At 48.8% G+C, this 18074-nt stretch overlaps 1 protein-coding gene across 10 annotated transcripts in view; it reads left to right on the top strand.

Moving 5' to 3' along the window:
* ANKRD11 (ankyrin repeat domain 11) overlaps positions 1–18074 on the top strand; it is a 190755-nt gene that overhangs the window by 145932 nt on the left and 26749 nt on the right. For 7 of the 10 annotated variants that reach the window (XM_077891165.1, XM_077891159.1, XM_077891169.1 and 4 more), the window contains exons 3-4: positions 11380–11527; positions 17156–17294. In XM_077891165.1, the coding sequence (XP_077747291.1) occupies positions 11441–11527; positions 17156–17294 (226 nt within the window). In that variant the 5' untranslated portion in view covers positions 11380–11440. The remainder of the gene's footprint in view (positions 1–11379; positions 11528–17155; positions 17295–18074) is intronic. The other 3 variants (XM_077891162.1, XM_077891164.1, XM_077891163.1) reach the window with 1 other exon arrangement.

The raw sequence follows: 18074 nt of genomic DNA, 5'->3' as shown, positions 1-18074 counted from the left end.
AAATAAATTTACAGGACTATGCTGTATTTATCAAAAAAAATCTGCATGTAAGTGGATCTTTGCAATTCAAACTTGTGTTGTTCTGGGGTCACCTCTGTATGGATTTTGTGTGTTGACCTGGTATTCTGCACCCTTGCTGAACTCATTTCTAGGAGTTTTTGGAGATTCCTTGTAATTTTCTAGGTTAGATGATCATGTTGTCATCAAACAATGTTTTCTTTCTTCCTTTCCAATTTGTATACTTTTTATTATCTCTTCTTGCATTACTGCACAGGCTAGTATTTCCATTATGATGTCCAAAAAGTGTGGTGAGAGGAGACATCCTTCTCTTCTTCCTGATCCTGGAAAGCAAGCATTCAGGTTTTCACAGGAATGATGTTAGCTGTAGGCTGTTGTGAATGCTTGTTATCACATTGAGGCTGTTCCTCTGTGCCCTGATTGTGCTATGAGTTTTTATCAGGAGTATTTTGTTAAATACTTTATCTGTATCGGTTGTTATGATTTGTGATTTTTTTCTTTAGCCTGTTACTATGGGGAGATTTTCAAGGTAGACCCAGCCTCGCACAGTCTGTATTCTTTACCAAAAACACACCTACATCTCCACCTGACAAGACTGTGAAATCACCCCAGAGTAATAGATCTTGCCCCTTTTTGTCCTGCTCCGTGGTGTAGATATGCCTCATGCTCTAAGCAGCCACCTGGCACATGGGCTTTGTTTCTGAGTGGTACTGCCTCTCCTTGTCCTTGCCCCTGCATCTCGGGACAGCTCCAGCCATGGGGCAGCTGGCTTGTAGGATGATGCATGTTTGACTCCGCAGGGTGTGCCTGGTCCTCTTTCCGATCTTCTCTCTGTATTTGTTCTTCTACTGGGCACCTCCATCACTTTGTGTCCACGCATATCAACCTTAGAGTATGTCTGGAACTCAGTCCTCCTCCAGTCTGCTGCTGTTCTTTGTCAGGTGGTTGTGGAGTCCACATGACTCCTCCTCCTTCCCCTCCTCCTCCTTCCCCTCCTCCTCCTTCCTTCTCCTCTTTGATTTTATTTATTTGAGAGCAAGAGAGAGCGCTCATGTGTGAGTGTGAGCAGGGGGAGGGGCAGAGGGAGAGGGAGGCTCCCCGCTGAGCTGAGCAGAGAGCCTCATGCAGGGCTTGATCCCAGAACCCTGGGATCATGACCCAAGCCAAAGGCACTCTTTGCCCCTGAGCCCTTCAGGTGCCCCACGTTGCCCTCTTGTTTCATCACATTCAGTGTGGATTTTAGCTCCTTCTGTGGAAGGCAGTGTTTTCGCTGTGCTATTTTTTGAGTCCCTCTTCATCTCCTACCCTTGAATGTCTGAAGGTTTTGTTTTCCATTCTATTTAGTGTCAGTTTTATGCCTTGTGCATAGGTTAGGTTCATGCCATGTGTTGGGAAGCTTTGAAATGTTACTCTTATGTCTGCGTAGTTACACTGTCCCTTCCTAGGAACCAGGGCCACAGGAGGGGAGGCTGGTCTGCAGAGAGGTCTTGTTTCTAAATTCCTGCCAGGTTATTGTTCATACTATGTTTTAATCATACCCAGCTTCTTAAACTTCATTTATTGTGAAATGTAACATGACACACAATGTCCACAAAGTAAAGATGTACTTCACGCAGCCCCTCAAGCCAACCTCCAGCCCCCACTGGTCTCTAGACTCCCTGGGCAACCACATCCTCACCTCTAAATAGTCTTGATGCCCAGGCATGCATCTGCAAGCACTGTAGTCTACTGTTGGGAGAAATTTATGTAAATACACAGTGTATTTTTTCCCAGCATTATTTGGGAGACTGATCAGGTCATTTTTGTGTTGTCACTGCCATGTACTGTTCCATGCCAGCGGGGCCTCTTAGGCATGTGGCTCCAGGGCACATTCTTGTGCAGGTCCTGGTACGTTTGTGCTTGCATTTCTTTTGGATATGAGCCCAGGCTTGCTGCAGTTGCATGATTCACACTCTCATAAGAATGAATCTGCTCTCTTCGCTCTACATCTTCATTGATATTTGATACCTTATTTTGACTTTTGTTTACATTTCCTGGATTGCTAAAGCAGTTAAGTTTTTCATCTACATATTGGCCTTTTGGATTCCTCTTTTGTGATATGTGTTAGTGTCCATTTTTGTTTTGGGTATTTTGTCTTTCTCTTAATGATTTGTAGGAGCTCTTTATTCTGGATAAAAGCTTTTTGTCAGTTATATGCGTGGAAAGTATCCTCTTTTCCTTTGTGGGAAGGCACCTTTAATGGACAAAACTTGTTATTTAAATTGTCAGAATTTTCAGACTTTTTTGGTTAACGTTTCTGGTTAAAAGATCTGTCTTCACGACGCAGTTGTGATGGTCTTTTCTGTACTATTGTGTAGTAGCTTTGTGACTGTACCTTTTACATTTACATCTGTGATCTGTACAGAATTGATTTCTGCATATGGTGTAAGTTGGAAATTGTCACATTTTGCCATAGATGTGTCCAGTTGTCCCTTCACCACCGGTGGGCAGAGCTGTCTCTCACCCCTGCCCTGCCCTCTGCAGCCCGCAAGGTCCCACATCAGTGTCCACAGTGGGCAAGGGCTTCTTTCCCCCCCACTCTGTTAGTCAGCACATGATGCTGCTTTGACACTGTTTCTTCAACTATTTGACGTTGACTTTATTTAATTTTATTAATATGTATTTATGTAATCTGAGGTTCTTTCCTTTCAATTTCAAATTTATTTGTATGAATTGTCTTTATTTTTTTTAGAGATCTTTTCTAGATCTGTCTTTTTTTCTCAGGACAGTTTGGGCTTCTTCTCCATAGTTGTTTTATGGCTTCATGGCAGTCCCTCCTGGTTTGAGTTTATTTCCTGATAGCAGGTCTTTGCAGGGTTTACTCTGGCCTTGTGCTTCTGCAGAGGTTCTCAGACTTGTTGGGCTGATTCTCTTACAAGGCTTGAGGATTGGTAAAGACCCCACTCAATTTTTATTGTATAGGTTACAGCTCTCATCACAGTAACATATTGTCTTTAAAAGTAACACTGTAAAAAAAAAATAGATAAAAGTAACACTGTAAAAATTTTTAAATATTTAATTCACTTAAAATAATAAAGTGGTACAGGGCACCTGGCTGGCTCAGAGGCATGTGACTCTTGGTCTTGGAGTTATGAGTACAAGCCCCATCGTTGGGTCTAGTAGAGATTACTTTAAAGAAAATAAAACTTTAAAAAGTAGTAAAATAGTACATAAAAATATAAAATTTTCCGTAAAATAACTATTTTACAAAAGAAATCAAATTTAATGAGAGGAATGGCATTGTCTTCTCTATCTGCCTTAAATAACAGATAACTGGATACTGCTACCTATGGTCTGCACTCCATCTATGGCATTCTGCTATTTTTTCTAATTGTAAAAATAATCCAGCCTCTCATGGACATGTGGTATGGAAAGACATATTTGGGGGCTGTGTCCTGTGTGTTAGCAGGTCTTCCCTTGTGGGTATCCCATATTGGTTATTTGGAAAATGTTGGTTCATTGATTTATGCATATCTTCCTAATGTTAATGTGTTTATTTTAAAAATCACCTTTTTAGAGGCTCATGGGACGCTCAGTAGGTGAAGTGTCAGACTCGATCTCAGCTCAGGTCTTGATCTCAGGATTGTGAGTGTAAGCCCCACATTGGAATCTACTGTAAATAAATATTTACATACATATACCTTTTAAGGTCACCAACATTCTCATTAAAATGTCTTCAAGCACTGCGATGCTGTTGGCCTAATGGATGCGAATAAAATTTTCCTAAGCTCAAGTTGCACTTGGAAGCTTAAATTTTATTATTAACCACAGCTACTATTAATTTTCCTTGAAGTGATAGCTCCAGTTAATTGATTTTTTTTCTTTTAAAGATTTTATTTATTTATTTATGAGAGACAGAGAGAGAGAGAGAGAGAGAGAGAGAGAGAGAGAGGTAGAGACACAGGCAGAGGGAGAAGCAGGCTCCATGTGGGGAACCTGATGTGGGACTCGATCCTGAGACTCCAGGATCATGCCTTGGGCTGAAGGCAGGCGCTAAACTGCTGAGCCAGCCAGGGATCCCCCAGTTCATTGATTATTGAGGAGATAACTGCTGGATACTCAGTTCTTAATAATAACAGTTTGCCTGAGAGTCTTTCAGGTGAAACCTGTGTCCTGTGAAAATGCAACTGGGTCAGCTGGTCACGTCCAGAGATTCTCTTGGGGGCTAACACTGCCCGCCATGCACCCTTGAGTCTTGTCAGAGTACCAGAAGGACAGGGACTCAAGGTTTGTAATTTAATAAGATTTAAAATTGTTGCTTCTTTCCCAAGGACAGTTGTTAGATGATGCTGGGGCTTTTTACTGGGCATGTGTGAGGGTCTCTTCTTGTGGGGCACACCAGCATTTCTGCACCAGTCCTGTGGGAAAGGCATGTTGTCACGAAAACAGTGTTGGCCTGGGGCACCTGGGCGGCTCAGTGGTTGAGTATCTGCCTTTGGCTCAGGTTGTGATCCCAGGGTCCTGGGATCGAGTCTCATGTTGGGCTCCCCACAGGGAGCCTGCTTCTCCCTCTGCCTCTCTCTGTGCGTCTCTCAAAATAAATAAATAAAATCTTAAAAAAAAAAAAAAAAACAGTGTTGGCCCTAAAAGCCCCCCCCCCCCCCCCGAATGGTTATGGGACCCTCTGCGCCTACAGACAACATAATCACTGCGTCATGGTGGGGGTCAGTAGCTAATGCAGCGGGATCGTGGGCCAGGAAAGCATTTGGGTTGTGGCTGTAGTCTAGTAATACTATTTATGGACATGGAAATTCTAATTTATGTAATTTTCATATGTCACAAATACTAGTCTTAAATTTCTTTGTCCCTCAAAGGTATAAAATATGAAATCCGGGGCATGTCACATTGGAGCAGGAAACTCTCGATCTTGGGGTTCTGAGTTTGAGCCCCATGTTGGGTGTAGAGATTGTTTAAAAATAAAATAAACTAGGAAACTCATTAGTAGCTCTCAGTTTTTACCTAAGCAGGGAGAGAGCTGATTTTGGCCTTGGGCTGTAGTTTGTCACCTTTGTAAGCTCTCATCCTCCTTTCAGGAAGGGTAGAGGGGCCGGTAGCTTGGCTTTTCTGTGTACTTGAAGCTTTCTTCTGTGTGCTTACCCTGGTTGACCATGTAGCTGAAATGTATTTGTGTCTCTGGACCATCGTTCCATTGTCCGGCACTCCGAGAATGGAGGGAGTCCTTTGCCAAGGACCTTGGCGCTTCGCCAGGCTCTTGTCCTTGGTGGGCGCACCTCTGGAGGCTTGGCAAAGTGAAGTCACAATCAGTGCTGGTGATTTGCTCTCGGTCAGATTCCTCCGGTTGAAAGAGTTGTATCCTAGGCTGTTATTATGTCTTTGCCCTTATAGGACAGTGGGCATTTTGTATTGATTCTCCAGTACTTAGCCTTTTCTCTCATTTTTAAAGTTTTGAATCTTTTATTCTCTCTCCTTGAATTATTCTACTCTCCTAAAACCAGGATTGCTTCTAAGTCATCGTTTCTCTTTTGTTTTGCAATCTGTGTCTCTGAGTAGACTAAGGAGGGGTTCTTGGTGTCCTTGGAGTTCTCCGAACTCCCTCATGAGTGTGAGCTTGTTCATGTTGAGTGTCTTTTCAGGCTTCCTCTCTCCTTACTGAGCTAACTGCCAAGTTGGACAAGACCCCTGGGGGCTGGTGGGCCTTCCTTGATGGCTGTGGCATGATGCCTGCTTGGAGTGGCAGTGGCTCTCAACCCTACATCCAGGGCCACTGCACTTTTCCCACAGGAGCTGCTCTGCCCTGGCCTCGCTGGGTGGAGCCCTCCTGGTCCTGTGGACGTGGGGCCTGTGGGCCTGTGTGAGCTTTCATGGGCGATGGCTTTGTCCATTTGGGTTCCACCTCTGATCCACATGAATCCAGTACCAGTGCCTTCCAGTTTCCCTTAGTTTATTGCTGTTAGCATGTCAGTTGAAAAGGTGACTAACTCCTTGGATTTTTGCTAACCTGGGTTCAGGTTAGCAAAATCCCTGTGTTCAGGCCCTGCAGTAGAGTCAGCTACCGCTCTTGTATCAGGTTCAATCTGGGAGGGAGCCTCTGTTGTGCGTTGTGTCTCCTACCCATGGAGAGGGACCGGCCGTGTGATTCTGTGTTGTGAGAAGGGAAGATAGTATGGTATGTCAGGTGTCAGCCTAGATGAAGCCCTGTGTGTGCTTGTGGAGGTGTGGGTGGGGGCTGGCTCTGGTGGCAGCTCTCACACAAGAACACTGCTCCAGGCACCTTTGGGAGGGAATGCACCTGGTCATGATCCTTGTTGGAGGGCTCTTAGCATGTCTGTTCTGCCAGCCCTTTGAATCAGGCTCTCTCTCTAAGCCCACAGTGCAGGGTCCTGGGGGCAAGCAGGAAAGATACCCCACCAGCCAGATAGCACCTGGAGCTTCCATGGGCTGTGTGCCACTTGTGATGCAGACAGGTGCAGGGCTAGATGACCTTTCCCAGCCCATATGTGACCCTGGGTCAGACATGACCCTGGCTGCAGACAGCTGTTGGATCCCTTCCAGGCTACGAGATGTTTTGCTTGGGCTTTGCATGTGGCTGCCAAATTATTGGCAAATTCCCTGCACCAGCAGTGTGGGCATTGTACCTTGGTTTCAGGAAACGGGCTGGGGTCTCTATTCAGAGAACTCGTCTAACTCCAGACACTGTTGAGTGCGTTCCTGCGTGGTCTCTGTGCCTCCCAACAGCTTCTGATGCTAGAGCAGCTGCCTTTCAGTTTGGAGGCACAGGAGAGAACCTGCACCCTGTAGCACATCCCGATCAGGGACTGGTTAGCAGCCAAAGCACACCCCATACCGGCCATTCTCTCTTTGTCCGTGTTCATCCTGCTCTGCAGATGTCTCCCCCACGTGCTGCTGCTTTGGTGCTGTGTGTCAAGTTGCATGTGTCCCCAAGTGCTCTGACGTGGACCAGAACATCCCTGTGTTCAGAGCAGGCATCTTCTGACACTAGAAGTGAGAGGATTTAGATCCCCGTTACAGTATATCTGAGCAGGGACAGCCTGCTTGTCTCTGGGGCCTGAGGCTTGGGTTGTTTGGTAAGAAAGCCCCAGAGCTCAGATTGAGGTAGCCTTGTAGCTGGTTAGAAGGGAAGACTCCCCCCAACCTCTGCCACGAAGATTGCCTCCACTGTGATGGCTCTATAGGGTGTGGCGGTGGTGTCCCATCCTCTTTTTTGGGTTGAGCAGTGAATGCCCAGCAGTCAGCAGGAAGGCCTGTGGCACCCTGACAGCTTCTGCTCGCTCTCAGAGAGGACCCGTGGAAGAAACAGCAAGCCCAGCTTCTGACGTGTAGAAGTCGTGGGTGGTGATGAGAGTTGCTGGGTTCTCTGTGTCTGCGTCCTTCCCTTTGCTGGCATGGCCATTTCCCTAAGCCGAAGGAAAGGCTGAATGGATACAGGGGGGTGAAATGGCATTCAGCCCTAGAGCCTGGACAGCTTATGAGGGGGTTGGAAAGACAAGGTAGATGGGAGAAGATGAAGGTGCATTTGAGATTTGTCCTTAGCTGATTTGTTATTGAAAAAGTAACAGGGAGGACTCCGGTCCCCTTGGCCCTACAGCTTGCCAGACGGGTCCTGAGAGGCACTGGATGGTTCACCCAGTGTGCCCAGCTCTCCAAGAAAGTCAACTGGAATGCATCAGTGGCAATCTGAGCCCTGGAGCTGAAAGCTCCATCAGTGACGGTCCCTAAAAAAATGAGTCCAATGTCCCAGACCCTGATGGGACCATGCTCCTTGTGGTTGTCCTCCTGTTTCTGACTAGTTCAGAATACTGAGCTGTTTGTAACCAAGAGGAGTGAGATGGCTCTGGTGGTCTCAGCTGTGTTGTGAATGTGGGCTGAAGAAAAATGTCTTAAGAAAAAGAAGATAGAACATCTGGGATGACACTCCTAACCTACTAGCTAATGGCATTCCTAGCCCTTGGGGGAGGGGAAGGGTGGTGCCCTGAGGACCTGACCTTCGGGAGTGAGTGAGGCCCACTGGTGGGTACAGAACACTGCAAGCTTGGCCAGTGGCTGGCACAGATTGTCCCTTGGGCCATTGTGGTAAGGTTTGGGCATGCCCTCACTCTGCAACAGATTGCATGGAATCTGGTTGTTCACAAAATGAAATGTGAAAATTAATAAAGGGAAATCTCATTGACAGTGGAGTAGGGAGGCGACACAAACATGGGAAGCTCTGATGCCCAGCACTAGCTGTCAGTTACAGATCCAACAGGAGGAGACCTTGTGGAGGGATGCTACCTGCTGCAGCTCCTGCTTTCCTAATCCAGGAGGAGAAAGGAAGGTTTTCTCCTGTCCCAGCAACAACCCAGCCAGTGAACAGCCACTACACTTCCAGCTCCCAGTTTACTCCAATAGACTTGTAGTTTACAACAGCCTCACCCACTCTTCCCATCCCTACCCCTTTCTGCTATAAAAGAGCCACCTCTGTGTTGTTCCCTGGAGTTGTCTATGGTTTGGGGCTGGTGTGTTAGGCATGGCTTGCCATTGTCTGCTATTCCGGAATAAAGCCATTTTTGCTATTAAAATAACTAGCAGTTTCATTTTGAACATTAACAGAACATGCTGGCAGGTAGGTGTCCACTGGTAGCAAGGAACAGCTGTCTGTGGCAGAAGAGTTGAATGTCAGAGGCATTGGGCCCAAAGACTTGCACCCAGGGCCTCAGTAGTTTAATTTTAATACTGATAAAAGGTTCGTTAACGGGGCACACTGGTTTAGTACCTGATGGTTTGTAGAGCACTCTGAGAGCAGCCAGGTGCACACAGAGGGCCACTGTGGGTGGCCTTCAGGTGGCACTGTGCAGTTCAGGCTGTTCCAGTCCTGGGCAGAGATCCTTCCCACTGATGCCTAGCATCCACGTCAGAACTGGGACCAGGGCACCGTGAAGGTCTAAGGTCCTGGAGGAGCAAGCTCAGAACTCGCTTCACTCCTTCCTCTTGCCCTGTGGCTACTGGGGCGGTTTTTAAAGATCCTTAGGCTTTGGAGGTTGAAGTGGTTGTTCTGGAACTATACTCTGTTCTCTTCATGCTGTTGTGTAGCTGTCATGCCATCTTTCCAGGGAGGGCAGGTGGGAGGAGGAGGCAGGTCTTTCAGCTCTGGGGTCTCACGACTCTACTCTGAATAGAGAGACCACCTAGCAGACATGTAGTGAAATCACTGGGTGAAAGAGTGAGGTGGCCACCTGTGCCCATCTATTGGTGTGGGCACTGTGGAGTAGGCTGGAAGATTGTGTTTAGACATCATGGGGCAGCGCTGTGGCCATGTGCTGGTCTAGGTGTATCCTACATGGTCACGGACTCTTGTGTTTCACGTTCAAGAGCAGGAGGGTTGGACATCCCATGATGACTATGCTCGATTTCCCATCATGACAGCAGGCAGTCAGGAATTTTTAAAAATTTAACTTCTGTACTCTTTTTTAAACTTCTACTGAAACATTACCAATGAGTTCTAGCAGCTGTCTCTGAGTCAGGCTCTGAGAGGTTACTTCTCTAGGCTGAGATGTTCTAGTTTCCCAGTGCAAAATTGGAGAGGAATGTTGAATTCATAGTTTCAAGAGGAGATGGGAGATGTTGTTTTGGCCTCAGCCACTGGAGCGTGTGGATAGAAACGCCCTGTCCACCTGCTTTGAGTGTGCTGGGGAAGGAAGTGTCAGGAAGTAGATAAAGCAGTCAGCCTTGTCCATCTTCCCAAAATAAATTTTAGATGTAGTCTTAGGTCAGTTAAGTATCAAGAGAATACTTTGTGAAATTTTATCAGTTAATGTGGAAAAATAAGAGGATCTGTAGAAAAAAACATGGTAAAGGGCAGGTTTAGTTTTCAGCGCACAGAGAGCTACACAAACTACGGATTAGAGCTCCTCTTATAGATTACATTGAACATAGTATTTCAGAAGCCACACTTCATGTATAGAGGCTGTTTAATTCCAGGTGATTTAGTTTAAAAAAACTACTTATCCAAAATGGCAAAGGTGTATCACCAAGGGAAGTAGAGAAGAAATAGTACACGTGGTTTGTTTGTATAAAATGTTCTCTAATTCTGATGATGAAAATTTGAAAGTAGGAGCAAGTAGGAGCACCCAGGTAGCTCAGTCGGGGAGGCGTCTGTCTGCCTTTGGTTCCAGTTGTGATCGCAGGGGTCCTGGGATGCAGCCCCAGGTCAGGCTCCAGGCTCCCTGCTCAGCGGGAACCTGATTCTCCCTCTGCTGCTCCGCCCACTGCCCCCCCCCCCCCCCCCCCCCGGCTTGCACTCCCTCTCCCTAGCTCTTTCTCTCTCAAATAAATAAGTAAAATCTTAAGAATATATAAAAAGGAAGGCAGTGGCTTTTGGGAAGATGGAATCGATGCATGGAGCAAACCGGAGGCTGAAAGGTGTAGAAGAGGCCATGGTCTGGTCAGGTCAGTGTGGCCATGGGCAGAACCTGAAGGAGGCTGATTCTTCTCCCAGGTCCCAGAGGGAGCCCTCACAGGCCAGAAGATAGGACCAAGGACAAAGCTGGCCAGAGCTTTTGCTGGGTTTTCTGCTGGGAGAGCGGGTAGGCAGGGTGGACAGCTCAGGACTGGCTAGTTTGAATAATGCGGTGGTCTCTTGTTGCCTGGTGACTGGCTTGTGTGTGTTAGATAAAGAAATGGTTGGTGGTTTTATGCAAGAAGGATTTTCTGTCTCTAATAAAGGGCTAGCTCTGGGAGGGAGTCTCTCCCCAGAGAGCAGGCGTTGGTTGGTTGGTTGGTTGGTTGGTTGGTTGGTTGGTTGGTTTGACATGCCTAAACATCATAAAATACAGAATTGATACAGCGTATGTCCTGGGATTTCCTGGGAAATGCAGGGGCTGGGCCTCAGGCCCCTTTGTAAGGTCTGGCTCAGTGGGCACAGATCAGCACACCAAAGCTGCCTGGACCTTAGGGGATGGTGAGGACTCCCCTACCTTCTGCTCATTTATTTGAGAGAGGTTAGGGATTGGGTCTGAGCTCATCCTGACCTTCCTTCTGTCTGGGGGCAGTGTGGGAAGGGAGCTGCTTTCCTGGGGTGAGGGGGTGCAGGTGATGCTGGGGTGGAGGCCATGTCTAGGAGGGGGGTGAGTGTGGTGTACTGCCCCTGGGCTTTGATCTTGCCCGTGGTGCAGGCAGAGGGCACTGGGGGAAGAGGGGAGGACAGGGCCAAACTTTTCATCCTGGAGTGGCCTACTGGGCTATGGGTCCTGAGGTCCCTGTCAGAGCAGTGGGTGACATTCAGTCCATTCTGGGGCATGAATTTGAGATTGCCTGGGCTTCATGTGCATTGGTCCTGATTAACGCTGTGTGTCCTCTCTTTTGAAGCAGACTGTCGATGACGAAGCGATGGCAGTATAGATGAAGATCAGGTGAGGGGAGAAGAACGATGCCCAAGGGTGGGTGTTCTAGAACACCACAGCACGAAGACTTTTCCCTCAGCAACGACATGGTGGAGAAACAGACGGGGAAAAAGGTAACATCCGAGCTGCCCTCCCCTTGCTGCCTCACCATCACTGAGCTCTGGCTGGCTGCCCCTGTCTTTGTAGATGTCCCTCTGTGGCTACAGTGACAGAGAGGGCCAGAGAGGACCTGCTGTATCTTAAGGATGTGTTCATTTTTCAGGAACCACAATTAGGGCCCACATTCCTGGCCACAGATGTCTGTTGGTTTCAGTGAGCAGATCTGACATTTAACCATGTTTGCCTTGCCCTAACCAGAAACATGGCTGAGGTGGGTAGCCCAATGTAGCCCATTGTCCATGTAATTTGGAAAAGGCCCTGTGCTATCGCCTCTGGGCTCCGGGGTGCATGCCCCGCCCAGAAGCCTAGGGGCACTGGTGGATGTGGACTTTAATCAGATGGGAGCAGGGAGCAGGTCCGGGCTTTGCCTCTTCTCTTTGTGCCCCGACCGTGTCTGTGGTAAGAGCAAGAGCAACACGTGCTGGTGCAGGCGAGCTGAGGTGCCTGTGCCGGCTGGTCCACAGCCTTGATGTGTCCCTGTCCCCCCTGGATGCCCATGTGGCAGGCCATCCATGCTGTGACCTGTATGATTTGTGACCCCGGGGCCGGTCTTCTGTCTCAGCACTTGGGTGTGCATGGAAGTTCTCTGTACTGAGCCTGCTGGCTCTGCCGACACCCTGGTTGGATGGGGCATGAGGTTAGCCTGTTTTCCACACGAGGAGGTAAGCAAGCAGAGCCGTGTGGTTCCTTTGGTTTAGGTGAAACATGGAGCAGATTGTGAACATAGGCATGCTTCAGTGCTCATCAGAATGACCAGGCCTCAGAGGCTCTGGTATATGGGCATCTGTGGCCACACATTGTCTCCCACACACCGTCCCCCAGGACCCCATGCCATGTACAGGAATGGGTCAGAGCCACAGCATGGAACTGTGGGGAGGCTGAGGCTTGAGCTTGGTCTGGACTTGGGAGAGGTGTGCTTGTCCAGGAGGCCTGTGGAGGGTCTCGTTACAACTTGGGATGGACGTGTGCTGGTGTGCCCAGGAGGAGCTGGAGCCAGTGGGGTCAAATGTGCCCTGGGGGAGCAGGTAACTCCCACTCTGGGACACTCACACTAAATGGCCAGACTGTTGTTGGTAATCATAGTTCCCAGGTCTCTGGATTTTCCTGGGACGGGATTACACGATCACAGGACAAGGGAGAGGCCACATGCATCCCTGTTGGGGTTGCCTTCTCTGCCTCTCCACTGGCTCCCCGGTGCAGGTGGGCAGCTAGAGCTTCAGACTGCTGTGCCTACCAGCTCAGGTGTTCTCTGTCCATGTGGCCTGCCCCACTAAGGCAGATATCAGAAAAGGCCCCCAAGAGCTCAGCACCTGCCAGGGGCAGTGGGGATGGGGACAGTTATGTGGGTCTCATGCACTCCTGGCCTCCTTTGGACACAGGGCTTGGTCTGGGCTGGTTCCAGCTGCTTTCTTTTCCTTGATGAGAGCAGTCACTGGATGGAACCGGCTCCGGTGTGGGCAGCATGAGCAGCACACACGTTTGCCACAGGTGATGTATGGATCTGGCTTTGTTTTGTTTTGTTTTGTTTTTCAAGTAAGATAACTTTATACTTTGCCCAGTACCACCTAAGACAGACACTCTCTTGGCTTCTGTGGCAATCCCTGTTGTGCTAGTGAGGGATCAGTGGCAGCCTCGAGTGAGCTCCCTGCCCTGGTGGAGCTGCTCAGTAAGGTTCTGCATCCTGTCTGCCATGAGTACCTCATTGGAGCCCCAGGGCTCACTCTGGACCACTCTGGTTACATCACCAGTGTTCACTTTCCCAGCACAGCTCATGAGATGAGGAGCTGGACTCAAGACCTGTCAGCTTTCTAGTAAGATATGTCACATCTTACAGTTCACGTTTAAAACCTGGGATAGGGATCCCTGGGTGGCGCAGCGGTTTAGCGCCTGCCTTTGGCCCAGGGCGCGATCCTGGAGACCCGGGATCGAATCCCACATCGGGCTCCCGGTGCATGGAGCCTGCTTCTCCCTCTGCCTGTGTCTCTGCCTCTCTCTCTCTCTCTGTGTGACTATCATAAATAAATAAAAATTAAAAAAAATAAAAATAAAAAAATAAAACCTGGGATAAATCTCCCTCCAGATAAGAACACACGGCATTACCTGCCTTGGGGAGGCCTCCTTACCGCCCCTCCCAACATCCATCACCATGGAGGGACCGCCCCTGTTGGGACTTATAAGAGGGGACTAGCTGTTCAGTGTTACGTCCCATTCACAGGACATTTCCTGTGAGCAGCAGCCCCTTCTGTATGCATTGTACTGCTGACGAATATCCAGGCTGCTCCATTTGGGGGTGTAACAGAGTGATGGCACAAATGTGTGCACATTGGCAGATATGGTGTAATGGCTTGTCATGGTGATTGCCCCAGTTCTGGATCCTAGGTGCTGAGAGAGTTGAGGCTGTCCTTGTCACACAGGTGGTGTGGCTGACCTTTTGTCCCTTGGGTATAGTGGCACCTTGTGGTTTTGCCTGTTTTTCTGTTGTGTGCTGGTCATGAGGACATGCGCCTATCTTTGCTGTCTGGCATTCATCTGGGATTGATAATTGCCATGGAAGGCAGGGGTCAGTATGTATTTCCTTCCCTGGGAATGTTCACAAGGTCACCGTTGCTGATGGAGCAGGGCCCCTCCTCTGCTGTGTCACAGCATCGCCTGACCCCAGGCACATAGGGCTGCAGCCTCTGCTCGGAAACTTTGGGCCTCAGCCCCAGACCACCGGGCAGGACTGCTCTCATTTTGTAGTCTGGGTGTCTGTGGTTCTTTAGCATTCTCTTTCTGATTTTGACCCTTGGCATTACTCAGACCTTTTGGAGGAAGCTGGTTGGTTTCCACAGAAGGCCTGCTGGTATTTTGATGGGATCACTTTGAACGGAAAGTGCAGTTTGCAGGGAGTCGTCCTGCTAACGGTTGTGCCCTTTCTGTCCCGTGAACAGGAACATGTCTCCCATTTTTCTAAGCCTTTGTTTTCTCAGTAATGCTTTGTAATTGTGTTGATGGCTTAAATTATTGTCATTTGTTAGGTTTATTCCTGTGTATTTGATGATTTTTGATACTAACTGAAGTGATATTTAACATCATTTCCTAATTGTTTCGAGTTGATAGAAATCAGCTACTTTTCTGTATCCAGCAACGTCTCGTTCACTTATTAATCTGAATGGCTTAATATTCATGGATATACTCATAACATCTTCACATTAAGGCTTTGTTATTGCTCAGGAGACAAGTGGGGGAGGAATGGAGGCAGATCTGATTCCAGAGGAGCCTGCCTGTGTCTCCATTGGCAGCTGAGCACACGGGTCCTGTCTGCCCCTTGGAGACATTCTGTGAGCTTGTGTGTGCTGGTGCCTTTCTGACACTCTGGAACCTTCTGTGTGTGTTTGTCTTTGGTGAGCAGTTGTGAGGTTTCTTTTTTATTTTTGGGAACAGTAGTGCCAGTTGTGAGCACAGGGGCATGTTGCATTAATGTTAGAAGCTGCTGACAGCAGTAACTCGAGTTGTGCCTACTCTGCCACATTCTTGTCAACATTTGATACCCTGTGTCTCTGGTTTTAGCCATTCTGGTGGAAGCATTGGTGTCTCCTCTTGGCTTTAATTCACTTTATCTTTATACGGAGCATCTTCCCAAATGTGAATTGGTTACATGCTTATTTCCTTTTCCAAAATGTATATTCACATCTTTGCTCTCTTAAAAACAATTGTTTCGTTCTTTAGTAGCTGTGACAATTAGGCCTTCCTGCCTCCCACTCTTTGGGGAAGCACCCCTTGTCAGCATCAGCACTGGGGGCTCTTGGTCAGGTGGAGGACTGTCCCCATTCCCGTGTGCTGAGAGCTCTTGTCAGGACCAGTATTGAACTCTCTCACAGGCTTATTTGCAAATATTGGGTGATTGTAAGATTTTCTTTCTTTTATTTTCTTTAGGTGGTGTGTTACATTGGTTTTTTTAATGTCTTGCATTCCTGAATACTTTGTTATTGCTCTTATCTATATTATCTCTTTTATATAAACCTGTGGGTCAGATTCACCAATGGGTCAGGAGTGTTCTTGGTGGATAGGTGTTTATTACATTTTGGGGATTTTCCTGATGGGCAGCATGCAGGTAATGACAGGCGTCCTGGTGGACGTCTCTGGAGGTGTGGTGCACCTAGCATCTGTGCAGCCCCCTCTTCCCGCAGTGTCTCATGGCTTAGGCCCTACCCAGGGCCACTCTTTGCATTCCAGACACCCTTAAAGCTGGCCATGTGTTCTGGCAGAAATCACCCTGGTCTATTGAGGGGTGTCTGTCATTAACTGCCGTGGCATGGCTGGCTGTTCAAGGTGGAAGATTGTCGGGACCACAGGTGTTGGGGACTGTGGCCATGTTCTGCGCTGGCAGGTGGCTCCTCTCAGGAGCACCTCAAGGACCCCTGCTGCTGGGAGGGGGGCATGGGGGTGTGGCTGTGACTGTACGGTGTTTGTTGACAGCTTCCCTGGGGAAAATTAGTCAGCAAGCACCCTGGCAGAGAAGGGAGCCGTGTATTGGTAGAGCAATCCTTTTTACCATGTCATACCCCAGTATGCAGATCATACCCCAGTGTGCAGACCAGTGTGGCAGGCTGTGCATGTTCTGCCTGTGTGGGGCTCTCTACATGCTCCCTAGAGCCTCTTGCTATACTGTGGACAGGGTGGGGATGCTGAGGCACTACTGTGAGCAAACAGAGCCAGGGTGTTAGTTAGAATTTGGAAATCTCTGTGAGCAGCCCCCATCCAGGACAGTGTCATCAGCCAGGAGCTTTTAGGGGTCTAGGGTGTTTAGCTACTGCAGGCAGCAAGGCAGGGGCTTCTGCTTCTGCTCAGTGCTGGGTCCTTCATCATTTTGGAATGGGGCTGCCCCATTCCTGCCCTTCAGGGATCTGTGCACTTACATTTCCACATGGGCCCTCTTCCCTTGTGCAGACAGCATTGCAGAAGGAGTAGATGCTATTTAGCATTGTACAGTTGCTGGTACCCAGACAGGCACAGGGCTGGCCCGCTGGTCAGGATGGGCCTGGGATATGGGCTTCTTGATCCTTATCCTACAGGAGGGACCAGCCCTGAGACACAGGAAGGGGGTGATGGTGATGTGCACCACCCACTCTCCTGCATCGGGGGTTGATCTGTTCCCACAACAATCCCACCGTGTCACTGGCTGGTGGTGATGTCAGCTGGGGAAGAGGGAGGTCCAGGCAAGTGGGAGCATTTGCGGGCTCCTTCCCTGAATCATGCATAGGACTCTCCACTTGGCAACGTGGCCTTTTTAAGGCCAGCTCTTATTTTTCTCATTATTTAATCCCTCTGTGGGAAAGCTGTGTTGGAGACAACTTGTATCTCTCCTCTCTTCACACTCATGGGAAAACTTGGGATTCAGGACAAGAAGGGGTGGGTGTGGGGCCAGAATACAGTGGAGGAAGCCGTGCATGCTCGTGTGAGCCTGGCGAGTGGGAGGTGCTGCTCATTGCCCAAGTAAAAGATTTGCTTTTCCTGGTACCTGAAATGAAATCGCAGTAAATGTGAGGATTCCGAGAACTTAATTTGGGAATGATGTCTGAAAGCGTCACTTTCTTTTCTAGGATAAAGATAAAGTTTCTCTGACCAAGACCCCAAAGCTGGACCGCAGTGATGGAGGAAAGGAGGTGAGGGAGCGAGCAACCAAACGGAAGCTGCCCTTCACTGTGGGGGCCAATGGAGAGCAGAAGGACTCGGACACAGGTATAGGTGCCGCCCCTCACTCCCTGCTGACCACCCAAGGCCATCTCACCTGCCACGCTTTTCTCTTCTACAGAAAGTGTCCTTGACAGCCCCAGCCTCTCTTCATCTTTTGGCTTTGCACCAGGACTCTTTGAGGAGTCCTGTTGGAGGCCTGGGTGGGGTCATCTAGAGTGAGGTCTAAGAGCATCTGCTCTGTTCTTGATGTTGAGGGTGACTTGGTGCTGATAGGAAAGGTTCACAGAGAATTCTCCACAAGAGTGCCAAGCAGGAACATACCCCCAGCCCCCAGCACACCCAGGGAGGTTCCCATTGTGTGCCCAGCTGTGTAGGCATGAGTATGAGCTCCTCTCCCCGGAGGCTCCAGCCTCCTGCTCCCCACCGTGCTCTATGCAGTCCCCTGAAAGTCTTGGGTAAACGTGTTTTCCCTTAGGGCTACAACAGCACATAAATTAAACCCAGTTGTTTGAAATAAAAGCCAAAAGGACCACTGAGAGTGGGCCAGAGCCAGTGCAGTTTCCTGTGGGTGTGTGGGGGAGCCTGGGGTTGCAGAGCAGGGGTGTATGTGCATGTGTGTGTGTGTGCGCGCGCGCACGTGTCTGCACATGAGCGTGCATGTGTTTCTCTGTGTATGTGTGTGCATGGGGGATTCATACTTGGCACGTCCACTTTGAAGTTGATGCCATCTTGAGCAGACATCCTGGGGCCCACCCTGGGTCTAGGCAAGAGCCCAGCCTTTCTCATACCAGCCCAGACTCTCTCTTTTGCTTAACCCTGGTGCTC

Source organism: Canis aureus, chromosome 3 (genome assembly GCF_053574225.1).
Source record: "Canis aureus isolate CA01 chromosome 3, VMU_Caureus_v.1.0, whole genome shotgun sequence".
Lineage (NCBI taxonomy): Eukaryota > Metazoa > Chordata > Mammalia > Carnivora > Canidae > Canis > Canis aureus.
The sequence above is the reverse complement of the archived record's forward strand: the minus strand, read 5'-3'. Positions and strand labels throughout refer to the sequence as shown.